At 41.2% G+C, this 12227-nt stretch overlaps 1 protein-coding gene across 1 annotated transcript in view; it reads left to right on the plus strand.

Moving 5' to 3' along the window:
- LVRN (laeverin) overlaps positions 1-12227 on the plus strand; it is a 164685-nt gene that overhangs the window by 86406 nt on the left and 66052 nt on the right. Inside the window, exons 4-7 of the mRNA XM_063454109.1 lie at positions 4606-4732; positions 8515-8669; positions 10961-11074; positions 11722-11865. Coding sequence (XP_063310179.1) covers positions 4606-4732; positions 8515-8669; positions 10961-11074; positions 11722-11865 — 540 coding nt within the window. The remainder of the gene's footprint in view (positions 1-4605; positions 4733-8514; positions 8670-10960; positions 11075-11721; positions 11866-12227) is intronic.

Consider the following 12227-nt stretch of genomic DNA (forward strand, 5'->3'; position numbering starts at 1 on the left):
CAGGGGCTGAGGAAGTGGGACAGGGGCTGAGGAAGTGGGACAGGGGCTGAGGAAGTGGGACAGGGGCTGAGGAAGTGGGACAGGGGCTGAGGAAGTGGGACAGGGGCTGAGGAAGTGGGACAGGGGCTGAGGAAGGGGGACAGGGGCTGAGGAAGGGGGACAGGGACTGAGGAAGGGGGACAGGGACTGAGGAAGGGGGACAGGGACTGAGGAAAGGGACAGGGACTGAGGAAAGGGACAGGGGCTGAGGAAGAGGGACAGGGGCTGAGGAAGAGGGACAGGGGCTGAGGAAGAGGGGCAGGGGCTGATGCTCGTATGCAGGGGCTGAGTAAGAGCACTGGGCTGAGTAAGGTGGACAGGGGCTGAGTAAGGTGGACAGGGGCTGAGGAGGGGGACAGGGGCTAAGTAAGGTGACAGTGCTGTGGAAAAGGGACAGGAGCTTAGGAGGAGGGGGGTTGAGGAAGGGGCCATGGGCTGAGTAAGGTGGCAGGGCTGAGGAAGAGGGACAGGAGCTTAGGAGGAGGGGGGGGCATGGGCTGAGGAAGGGGCCATGAGCTGAGGAAGGGGCCATGGGCTGAGGAGGGGGACAGAGGCTGAGGAGGGGGGCAGGGGCTGAGGAGGGGGACAGAGGCTGAGGAGGGGGGCAGGGGCTGGTGAAGGGAGCAGTGGCTGAGGAGGGGGACAGGGCTTGAGTAAGAAGACAGGGACTGAGGAGGGAGACAGGGACTGAGTAAAGGGACAGGGCTTGAGGAGGGGGACAAGGACTGAGGAGGGGGGCAAGGACTGAGGAGGGGGGCAAGGACTGAGGAGGGAGACAGGGCTTGAGGAGGGAGACAGGGCTTGAGGAGGGAGACAGGGCTTGAGGAGGGAGACAGGGCTTGAGGAGGAAAGGGATAAAAAACAATAAAAAAAACAACCTAAATTCCCTTCCCCCTCCCTGAGGCTTACCTTGGGCCAGGAGGGGTGGTACAGGATCTGGAACCTGCAGCCTGCAGTCAGTGGAGTAAGCCGGCCTCTCCTGATGATGTCAGGAGGAGGGGGCGTGACTTCCTCTGCTCCCCAGCGGTCCTGTGAGAAGAGCAGAGAAAGTCACGCCCCCTCCTCCTGACATTATCAGGAGAGGCCGGACGACTCCACTGACTGCAGGGGGAGAGGTGAGTTTAAAAATCCGAGTCCCCAGTCAGAGGCAGGGGATTCGGATTTGTGCTCCCCCTGCTCTGGCAGCCGCTTGTGCCAGCCCTGTGTCCTGCAGGACTAGTAATGGGAACGGCGTTCCTGCTGTGGAAAAAGTGCAGGAACACCGTTCCGACGCGTTCCTGCAGGACTCGAGCCCTGGGGGAGGAGAATGCTATGGGACAGGGGAGGGGGGGGGGGAGAATGCTATGGGACAGGGGAGGGTATCTAACATTGGCTGGGGATCAAAACCCGGTAACTGGTCATGTAACTAAGTTCACCCAGTGGTCCCCAGGAGAATGTATTCGGGGTGCATAATGTACTACTACAAGCAAGTAATTTAGGCTTCAGGAGCTAAGCCATAGGATTTGGGGCAATATGCACCTTGATGTGATACCCCTAACCTTGGGGGCAGCGGGGTGTTGGGGAGGGGGTGACAAGACCTATCATCTGGTGCTGAGATGGAAATAGAGGGTACCGCTGGGTCTATTACAGGTAGTCAGGTGCCAACTTCGCTTGTTGCACCATTTATTGTGGTGACCTTTTGGTCGCAGGCAGTTGCACAAGAGAGATATAATGTAAAACAAACCTAGATAACAATTATATAATACTCCTGAAAACATATTATAAACTAGTGAGCTATAAAATTGGGTATTTAAAGCCAAAACTTGTTGGTGGGACATTGTGTGGGGAACATGAGTGTCCTACGTCCCCTTTGGGGCAGCCAGGGTGCTTGGTTTCCCGGCAAGGAAGCTTAGTCCCGGTTCTGAGTCAGGTAGCTGGGTCTCGGGAGGATCCTTCCCTTGGTACAAAAGTAGTGATGTTGGTCGGATCCCAAAGATTCTGGGGTCTTGCTGGGGGTTGGGTTGCGGTCAAGTCGAGAAGGCCCAGTGCCTTCCTGAAAGCGGGTGCTCCTTCTGGCATGGTTAGAGATTGTGTGGTCCCGTTGTGGGTGGCTTGTAGGGATCCATTTGTTCCCCATCTGTAGGTCACTCCAGCATTTCTTAGTTGAGTGGTTATGGTACCTAACGATTTCCTCCATAACAGAGTGGATCTTGTGAGGTCCTGGAAGAAGGAAAGGCGGGAGCCTTCAAAGGCCAGTGGGGTTTTGCCCTTTAGGGCTAACATAATTTGAATTTTGTCTTGCACCGATATACAGCACACGATCACATCCCTGACCATAGCTGTGGGAGCCCTGGCCGGGCTGGAGATGCAGTAAATCCCATCTATGGCTGTTTTCTTAGCGACAGAGTGCGGCAATATAGTGGCTGGCAAGCGTCGGACATAGTGCGTCAATTCTTCGACAGAGATTGCTTCAGGTATACCCCTGATCTTTATGTAGGTTCGGCGCTGGCGGTCTTCTTGAGCAGTCATGTGTGTTGATAGTGCCCTCTGTTAAGTTTGTAGCTGATGGAGACAGTCTTTGAGTGATGACAGGTTGGACTGTACCTTCATGAGGTCTTCCTCATTTGTTCTCACTCTCTGTGACCTGTTGAATATCTGTCTTAACAAGGTTCACATCTGCAGCCAACAGTTTTTGTAGGGTTAACCCATCGGTTCCTATAGCACACCACCAAGTCCCTTATAGGTACTTTTCTTACTTAATTTTTTTTATATATTCTCTATGTGCTAACTAACTAGTAAGTTCCTCTAAGAGTTTACTCCCACTCTACTGATCAAGCCTACTGATTTTCTTGGGGGCACTGCAGTAAACATCTTTGACAGTGGCAGCAAATTTAAAGTTGCCCTGTCACCTCAAAATTACCTTTCTCCTATTGTTTCTTCTTCACTTGCTCTTTGATAATCTGTTCTTTTTTTTGTTTATTTCTGATCTTTAACCCCTTAAGGACACATGACATGTGTGACATGTCATGATTCCCTTTTATTTCAGAAGTTTGGTCCTTAAGGGGTTAAAGGGACACTCCAGTGCCAGTAAAACAAATTCCATGTTGCTAAAAGGGTGAAAACCCCTTCAGGGACTTACCTGGTTTAGGGTCCGCTCACGCTCCTCCCCCACCGACTTCATCCGGCGGGGGAGACCGATTGCGCATGCGCGGCCGCTGGCTAGATGAGACCTAATGCGCAGTGCCCTCTAGTGGCTGTCTAGTAGATCGCCACTAGAGGAGGAATTAACCCTTCAATGTAAATATTGCAGTTTATGAAAAACTGCAATATTTACAGTTGCAGGGTTATGGGTAGTAGGAGTTGGCACCCAGACCACTCCAATGCGCAGAAGTGGTCTGGGTGCCTGGAGTGTCCCTTTAAACATAAGTCTAAATGGTGGACTACTTTGTCTTATGTATTTTTCTTAAGCTTGACAATCTCGACAAAAGGTGAAGCTTAAAGGAGAACTGTCACTTCAACACTTTCTTTTAAATTTAATGATCCATTCATCAATTCTTGAAAGGAAATAGTTTTTTTGCTAATTTAAGTATATGTAAAAAAACAAGAAACTCATCCCTATTTTTAGTATATGACAGGATCCTTCAACCATGTACAAACATGGTTACAATACAATACAAACAGGCCTAGGATACCAGAAGTTAACAAAGTCAAAACGAAGCAAAGGTCAACAACAGGAAATCACAAGAGAGTTGCGGAATCACTAAACGTGTTACTAAACAGAAACCATGATAGAGCCTAAACAGGCTTTAAATAGGTTCATATGTGTTCTAATTGGTCCACTTCATCTCTGTGACTCCAAACAGCATAGGGTCATCTAGCTGACGTGGTCACTTTAAGGGCGTGACCTCCACTTAAAATTTATTTAGGGACGCGCACTTAGAGTGGGTAGTGTCTGAACTTCTTTGCAGGCGCCTGACATTCGTTTGCGGGACCGAAGTTTTACTTCTTTCCCTATTCAGGGCACTGAGCAGTGCAGCCATGTGGCGCATTCCGTCTGTATGGCCCGAGGAGGGGAGCAGCTCAGGTTCCATGGAAGTCTGTGACATATACATACACCTTAGGTCAGACAGTGTCTGAATTTGACAGTTGGTATGATAATGCCACTACACTATACAGGGAGTGATGCAGGGAAAACTATAAAGACTATATAGAGGTTTTCAAACACTATATAACCCAAGGTGCCTGTATATGGCTGAATGATTTTCTCATATAAGATAAGGATGCATTTTTTTTAAATACATTTTTTCTGAAGACACGTTTCAAGTGACAAGTAGTCTACCTTTACAAGAAAAATTAACTGCACCCAAATATTTAATGGATAAAACTTTAGATTATTTTGGTAAAAGTAAACATATAAATGTAAAAACACTTTGAATATTTAGAAAAATACCACTGGTTCTAAGGGATTTAGTTCTGTATGAATTAAATTATGAAACAAATAATACGAAAAAAAATTCCATTACCTTTCATTAACTAAATGATTGTGCATTATAATGTTCTAAAGAGTTTTTTATGGCACTGTTATAGATCCGAATTTGGGCTCGCAAAGAAGTTGTACAAAACGGGTATGCAGACTTTGCACGGAGTATCGTGGGACCATTACTTTCATTTATGGAAGATTTATTAAACATCACATATCCTCTTCAAAAAACAGGTGAGATTTCATCACGATTATAATTTATTTAATTTTTACTTGTTATGGAATTATATTGAACAGCTTTTTTCCTCTGTTATCTTTTCCAATTAACTTTCATTAATGTTTTGCCATTTTAATTGGCGTAACATGGGATGTGTCTAGTTTTATGAGATTCTGGGGGGGCTTTAGAGCTCTGCATTTCTATGTTCCTGTTTGTAAATCATCTAGCAGGACTGCGATATGTCTGTGAATTACAACTTCAAATCTGATACTTTTTGGTGCATGTTGTTAGAGAAAGCAGGCAATGGTATATGATATTATATTGGGGCACCTGCTGCAATACATAGGAGAGAGGTGTGTATGTTACTCCCTGCATTCTAAATAAACTACAGGGGACCTTGGACCTTTCTCTCTTGTCTCCTAATCCACAAAATATTAAATTTTTCTTCCCAGCTGCAAATATAGCATATCAGAAGCCTCTAAAATAATATTGATAAATAAAGTTATAAGAATGAGTCAAGACAAGATCGGTGATGTACTCCACTTAGGCATACTCTACTACTCCATCTTTACATCAGCTCAGTTTCCAAATATAAATATGACTTCCTAATCCTAAATGGTTTACTTTATTAAGCAACTAATGGTGGCCGCTGAGTCATGACAAAATCTCTTTTGAGCATCTTCACTGAGTTGGACTGATTACTTGGATCATGGACTGAGGGCTTATGGATCTTGGAGGCCTATCGATAGTTTATAAGTCGTGAACCAGCAGAGGCAGCTCTGAGAACCAAGCTCCTTATCTACCATTAGCATTATCTTCCCCTCTGTCCATTCTAAATGTTTGATTCCTTTCTGATTGAAGGGGCAGAGACACGATGTTATTTCATATCACCTCTCTGACCCCACACAGTGCCACATACAGGAGCTACAGTGTTGGTGCTAGGAGCAGCCCAGCCAATTCCATATAAAGAACTCAGAATTGCTACACGGGAATTACAGTAGGACAGAGAGAATAAATATATTGTAAAAAATGCAATTAATATTTTAAGGATAGTGTCTGTAAGGAAGGTGAGGAGGGGGTTATAGATGTAAGAGAGCGGGAAAATTTAGGAAGGAGGTGGAGATGCATAAGAAAGACAGAAGGGGAGTGAGACAAAATAATAGGGGATATGGAGATAAAGGATATGGAAAAAAAATTCACACACACAAACCTTAAATATACAACACTGCCATGTTTTACACGGGCATCCCCATATTTGCACACACTACTACAACACACAAAATCTTATTTTATTTTGTCCTTTTCAACAACTGTGTTCCAGTGAATGGATGTCCTCAGTTTGCATCCTGACCCAGTAGATAAGAAGATAGAAAATCTAAAATTTAAAATGTTATTTTTCAGATTTCTTTTTGAATCCAAGACTTAAAGCTCAGCAAACAATTTTTCCCTCCAAAGCTCCCCTCTAACAACACGCATGATGTACATTATTGTGTTGTGTGTGTGTGTGGGAATAATGTGATGCACAGCCAATTTTCCTGAATGTTTCCTTGCTATTTGTGTTCTCTTCCTAAAAAAGAAAGCATTAAAAAAAGTGTACAGGAAATTCTGCAAAACAAATGGACATCGTATGCTTCTAATTAATATTAATTTAATATGCATCGCATGTTTAGGATTAAAATGTGACTAAACGTCTAAAACTTTTTAAGTAATAACACACCCTTACTAAACAAACATTGGGGCAAATCCTAGTTTTTAAACAGTTGTCATAACATTTTTAATAATTGTGATTTAGATTCTTTGAACAATGGCTGCATTTTACAAAGTTCCAAAAAAGCAGTGAGCCACTTCTCAATATACTTTTATGTGAACGCAAAGTACACATGCAGCTCTTAACAAAGGTATTCTCTCAACCAACCAATACAAAAATAGAAAACAGCAGGTAAAGTGTGCACAGTTGTTACAATAATAATAATGGTGTGTATATACCTCCAGAAGGTGTAAAATTATGGAGATGCAATAGATCCAGGAACACTAAAACATGGTATTTATATCTGTTAAAAAGAAATACAAAGTAATAAGCAAAAATACTCACATTGTGTAGAGCTGAAGAGTTTAATACCCCTGAGAAAGACAAAAGTTAAAACGCATTGTGCGGATATTTAAGACTGGCCATGAGCACAGCAAAGATTACTGACATATTCACCATGTTCTCTGGCTTACTCTGTACATTAAAGTCCCCACTGTTTATTGTTTTTAATGTTTTTTTATACTATACAATAAAATTGAACTTGAATTAGAGAAGTGTTTGAAATTCCTGACTAGCTCTAAGCCCATAAAGAGGGCACGTATATATATATATACGTCCCAGGTCCCAGCACTCGATGCTCCCGGTCTTTTAATGCTCTGGTGCTGTCTCCAACCAAATTGTATACGATACCAGTAGAGAGCACTCAGGAGTCTTTCAAGGTAAATTTCATCTGTTACTTTATTGAGCAATTACAAATTCACACAACGTTCCAGTCGACGTTTCAGTCTGTAATAATAATAATAATAATAATAATAACACTATTATTGTATGCACTTAGCACACATTACTCGATGTTTTCTATTTTCTGCCTTCGGTAAGAGTACAGGCAGGGGGTGGCACTGGTAGATTATTTAACCCCTTGAGGACAAAACTTCTGGAATAAAAGCGAATCATGACATGTCACACATGTCATGTGTCCTTAAGGGGTTAAAGGAACTATCCAGGTACAATATCCAATACAATTTTATGTAGTGGTTATAGTGACAGAAAAGCCATGGTATGCTCCAAGAGTAAGTAGTCAAATAATTTAAGAACCGTTTAACAACTTCCTGGGGTCTGTAGGGATAGGGCCTGTAGTAGGTGATAAGGGTATCAGTGTGTGTGTGTGTGAGCGAAGTGCAATGAGTGTGTGTGTGTGTGTGTGAGAGAAGGGTACAATGTGTGTGTGTGTGGGCTTCAGTTTGCTTTGGGCACTGTGTGAGGGGTTCAGGGTATGTATGGGGACAGTGTGTGCATGGGGGGCAGTGTGTGAATGTGTAGGGAGTTATTGTTTGTGTGTGTGTGTGGGGGGGGGGTAGTGGGACAGATTAAGGCAAACATATATACATTATTTTAATTAAAATAAATATACTTTATTCTTTACTTTTGCTCGGGGAAGGGGGGACATTGCTTCCAAGCCCGGTGGGGAAGCCCTGGTGGTCCAAATTCCAAACTGGGAGTGGACTCTAGTCTGCAGCTTCTGGGGCTAGAGTTCAATCTCACAAGATCCGGAGCATTGCCATGGTAACTGCGGCAATGCTCTGAGCTCGCGAGAGGAGAGTCCGGCAGAGCTGCAGACTAGAGCTCACGGGTCCCTCCCCTACAGGCTGCCCAGCAAAGTGTTGGAGATCTCTGATCTCCCCTCCAATCCATGAAGGCACAAAGCAGGGCCCTGCAGTGTAGATGGAGAGCCTCTGCACTTTACTAGTTTCTCTGGGGGAGGAGGTGGTTCCGCCACCATAAGTGAGTATAGATGACAGTTCTAATGCTCTTGTTAAATTAAAAGGCCTATGGACATCTAGGGAAGTGCTGGACTGCAGTGAACATATCAGGAATTTAAGTTGTTACCTACTGACTGTATCAATGATTAATATACCGTAAGGCAATCAAATGTAGATAATCCAGTACTTCACATATGTGCGGATAGAATATTTCCACTTAAAGGCTCAACTGGTTTCTTCTAGTTTTGGATGGCATCTTTGCCAGTTCTCATTTTTTTTCTGTTTCTCCTAGATTTTGTGGCGTTGCCTTACTTTGGCGTTGGTGCAATGGAAAACTGGGGATTAATTACTTTTCATGAGCCTTCGTTGATTTATAACCCGAAACATAAATTCCGCAATTCAAAGGCGTTGGTTTGCCTTATTACTGCTCATGAGATTGGGCACCAGGCATGTGGTAAAATGTCCTTAATCTTTATTTGTCTTAATTGTCAACACTGATAAAGGAACAATACTATTGTATTACGCATAGAGTCTTGTTTTATAAATCTGTATCTTAATAGAGCCTTGATTAGTGTAGTGTTATGTATTGCTTCATGTACATTGCTTTATAAATCTCTATATAAATAGAGCCTTGACTGGCATATTGTTACAGCTGTTGGTAGACAATGTTATTCACCAAAGTGAGAATTCAGATTTAAATTTTATAGGCAAAGTATCTAAACTGCTAAACTGGCAGTCTTCCACTTTTGAATGTTCACTTTAGTAAACAACCCTGACAATCTTTGAAATCAGCTATGGTTGATCTTGGCCCTCCAGATGTGCGTGAACTACCACGATAACCCACCAGCAAGAGGTCCGGCAGATCACCGTTAGCGATGTAGTACCTATGTTAGCTCATTTTGTTTCAAAGTGTTATTCTTTTAAAACATATCTTTATGTGCTAGGTTTAACATTTTCATCTAAATAGCCCAACACAATTAATACTTGTGTTGGCCTTATTTTATGATTTTTTTTTTTTTTTTTTTTGCATAATAACTAAATGCATATTGTTTTCTATTTTCACAATTAAACAAGGTTATTGACATTTTGTGAAGCTTAGTTGCTGCTGTACTTAATATTAATAAATAAATAAAATAATGCCAGGATCAGAAGCACAAGCAGGGCAATTATTATAGAGGCAATTTGGTATGCATCTTTTTAATAAAAATAAATAAAATACAACAAATAACAGCCTGTGTGCTCAGATAGCAGTACAGTTTAACTCTTAAATATTTAACTATTTAACCCTCTTCATGTTTCCTTAAGGTAAAACCTTTGATTCACATCATTCACTTTGATTTACGTTTTCCTCTTTTGTGTGGAAGAAATGCAACTTTAAAATAAAGAGAATAAACAAAAGGGTGAACCATAGTAGGTGAACCCTTCTGAAATACGAGTAACCCAGATAAAACGTAACTTAACTTAATTAACATAGTGTAAAAATGTATGTAATTAAAACATATTAATTATTATTAATTATTTTTTATTACTTATTTTTATTATTTTTTTTACATCGATTATATTTTATATTTATTTATTTTTTATTACCTCCATTTTTACACTTTATTAATTAAAAGTTACGTTGTATCTGGGTTACTCGTTTTTCAGAAGGGTTCACCTATTATGGTTCACCCTTTTGTTTCTTCTCTCAATTATTTAGTTCATTGAGCCTGGGGGGGTTATCCCCCCTACCTCAGAGTAACCTGACACCTTCTCCCTGATAGGTTTTTCTTTATCTCTATATTTCACCAGAAATTTAACTTTGTTTTACAAATTATGCTGATCTGTGTAAATGAGACCATTGAAGTTTGATACTGCACATATCAGAGTTAATTTCTGTTTTTGTATAGAGCCCTATTATTTTCAGCATACTTGGTAAATAGCCGCTATAAGCTGTTGTTATTAACTACACACAGCAGCAAGTATTAGCTACTATTTACTGAGTGCTTTCCAATCTCATTGCTCTTTCTAAACTGTGACTTTCGATAATATCATTGCAGCTTAGCTACTCACTGGTAAAGCACAGAAACTATTTCTGTGTAAATTCAACCACACCTTGCCAGTAATAAGGTTCACTCTGAGCATGCTCTCCTCACCGTGTGACTGGCCTTAGTGGGAAATAGTGACAGCACATACACTGTATGCTATGCTAAATATGTCAATTCTGAGGTTTGTTTCTAAATTACTCTTGTAAAATTGCTCATTTATCCTTCCACAATATTTATATAAAGAATATTTCTATAGTTTCAGGTTAATATACTTTGAAATGTGCTTTAAGGTTTCATTGTAATTCCATACAGCCAACTTTCATTTTTTTCGATATGATATAAAGGGATTTAGCTAATGTTATCCAGTTGCTAAGTAGCGGTTAATGGCTCTGATATAGAATAATGGGAGCTGTTGAATGCTACTTAGTGGCAGCTGATAACTCCCTGTCGCAGTTGGGGAAATTGTACAATCCGTAAACAGCTGCTACTCATGAACCGCATTGACAGGCATTTAAATTAGTAGAGGCGGGTTGGTCAAAGTAATGACAACGTTGGGAACGAGCCTTGGGTGCTCAGCTGTGAACCGTCAGTTGTTGTTGTACTAGAATAGCCATCTCATATATGTATTTTTATAGATGTGACATTAGTACATCCAAATATAATTTTGTGTTGTTTTTGTTTGTTTGTTTGTTTTTTAAATTATTATTCAAGTGGTTTGGGAACCTTGTTACCATGAAATGGTGGAATGATATCTGGCTGAATGAAGGATTTGCATCGTACATGGAACTCTTGGGTGCAAGCTCCGTTGACTGCAAGCTAAAACTAGTAAGTGCTCTACAGTAGTAACATAAAGATCTTCATTATTACAGCTTTACACTGGAGTGTGAAGTATATTTTAGATGCATTGGATGGCTCGTATTTGTCAAATACAGAAATTACTGATGGTTGTGCCAGCAGATTCCATGTGTCCAGGATTTACACCGCCATCCCTTTCTCACTATGTCCAGTGGAAGACAACAGATATTAGAGGTGTCTTCTTATGTCTCTATTCTTAGTAAATGTCAGGAAAATAGATTAGATGGATGGATGGATGGGTGGGTCGGTTGATAGATGAATGAACGAACGGATGGATGAACAGATATCAAGTTGTAAGTGGACTTCAAGTAACAAGAGCATTATACAAGAGCGTGCTTTTAAAGGCTTCTACCACTGCTTGAAATGGAAACCGCATCCGTAGCAGCAGTGGGATTTATCTTTGTTATTGCTAATGCCCAAGGTGTACCCATCGCAAGAGAAATCACAATATATCCTTCTTGATAAAATAAATAGCAAAGCAATGTGCTGGGTTTACCTCTGACACTAAAAAGGGCTAAAATGCAGAACGCTAAGGATATATCCTGGGGGATCTACATAATGTATAGGAGATGGTGTGATGTTAAATAAATAAATATTGTATTTGCTTCACGTTACAGAATGAAATGTTTGTAATGCACAGCTTGGCAAACCTGCTCAGATCTGACAGCAAGAGACAGTTAAGAGCTCTCTCCGTGAAGGAAGATGACATCCAAAAAACAGACAATATAGTAACATTTTTCGATATAGTCTCTTACAATAAGGTATTATTTTTAAGTTTACGTTAATCAAAAGCTTGTTTGGAAACCTTGTGAACAGTTGCAGTAAGATGTTTTTGCATATCATAACAAATCCTTAATATTTAAGAAGTGTTGTTGACTGTAACACATATAAATATGTGTATTTATTTTTCTATAAAGTTTTGATGTGCTAGCTATTTATATTATATATACAGTTTACACTGACTTCACAACTGACTCCTGAAATGGAACAGTCAAGATATTTAATGGAACACTCAAAGTACAATAACTACTATAGCTTACTGAAGTTGCTATGGTGCTAGGAATTCCCTGGCTCCCCCATTATAAATAATCAATCTTTTTTCCAATGGTTCAACTTCTTACCT

The sequence above is a fragment of the Pelobates fuscus genome, chromosome 5 (assembly GCF_036172605.1).
Source record: "Pelobates fuscus isolate aPelFus1 chromosome 5, aPelFus1.pri, whole genome shotgun sequence".
In the NCBI taxonomy this organism is placed as follows: Eukaryota; Metazoa; Chordata; class Amphibia; order Anura; family Pelobatidae; genus Pelobates; species Pelobates fuscus.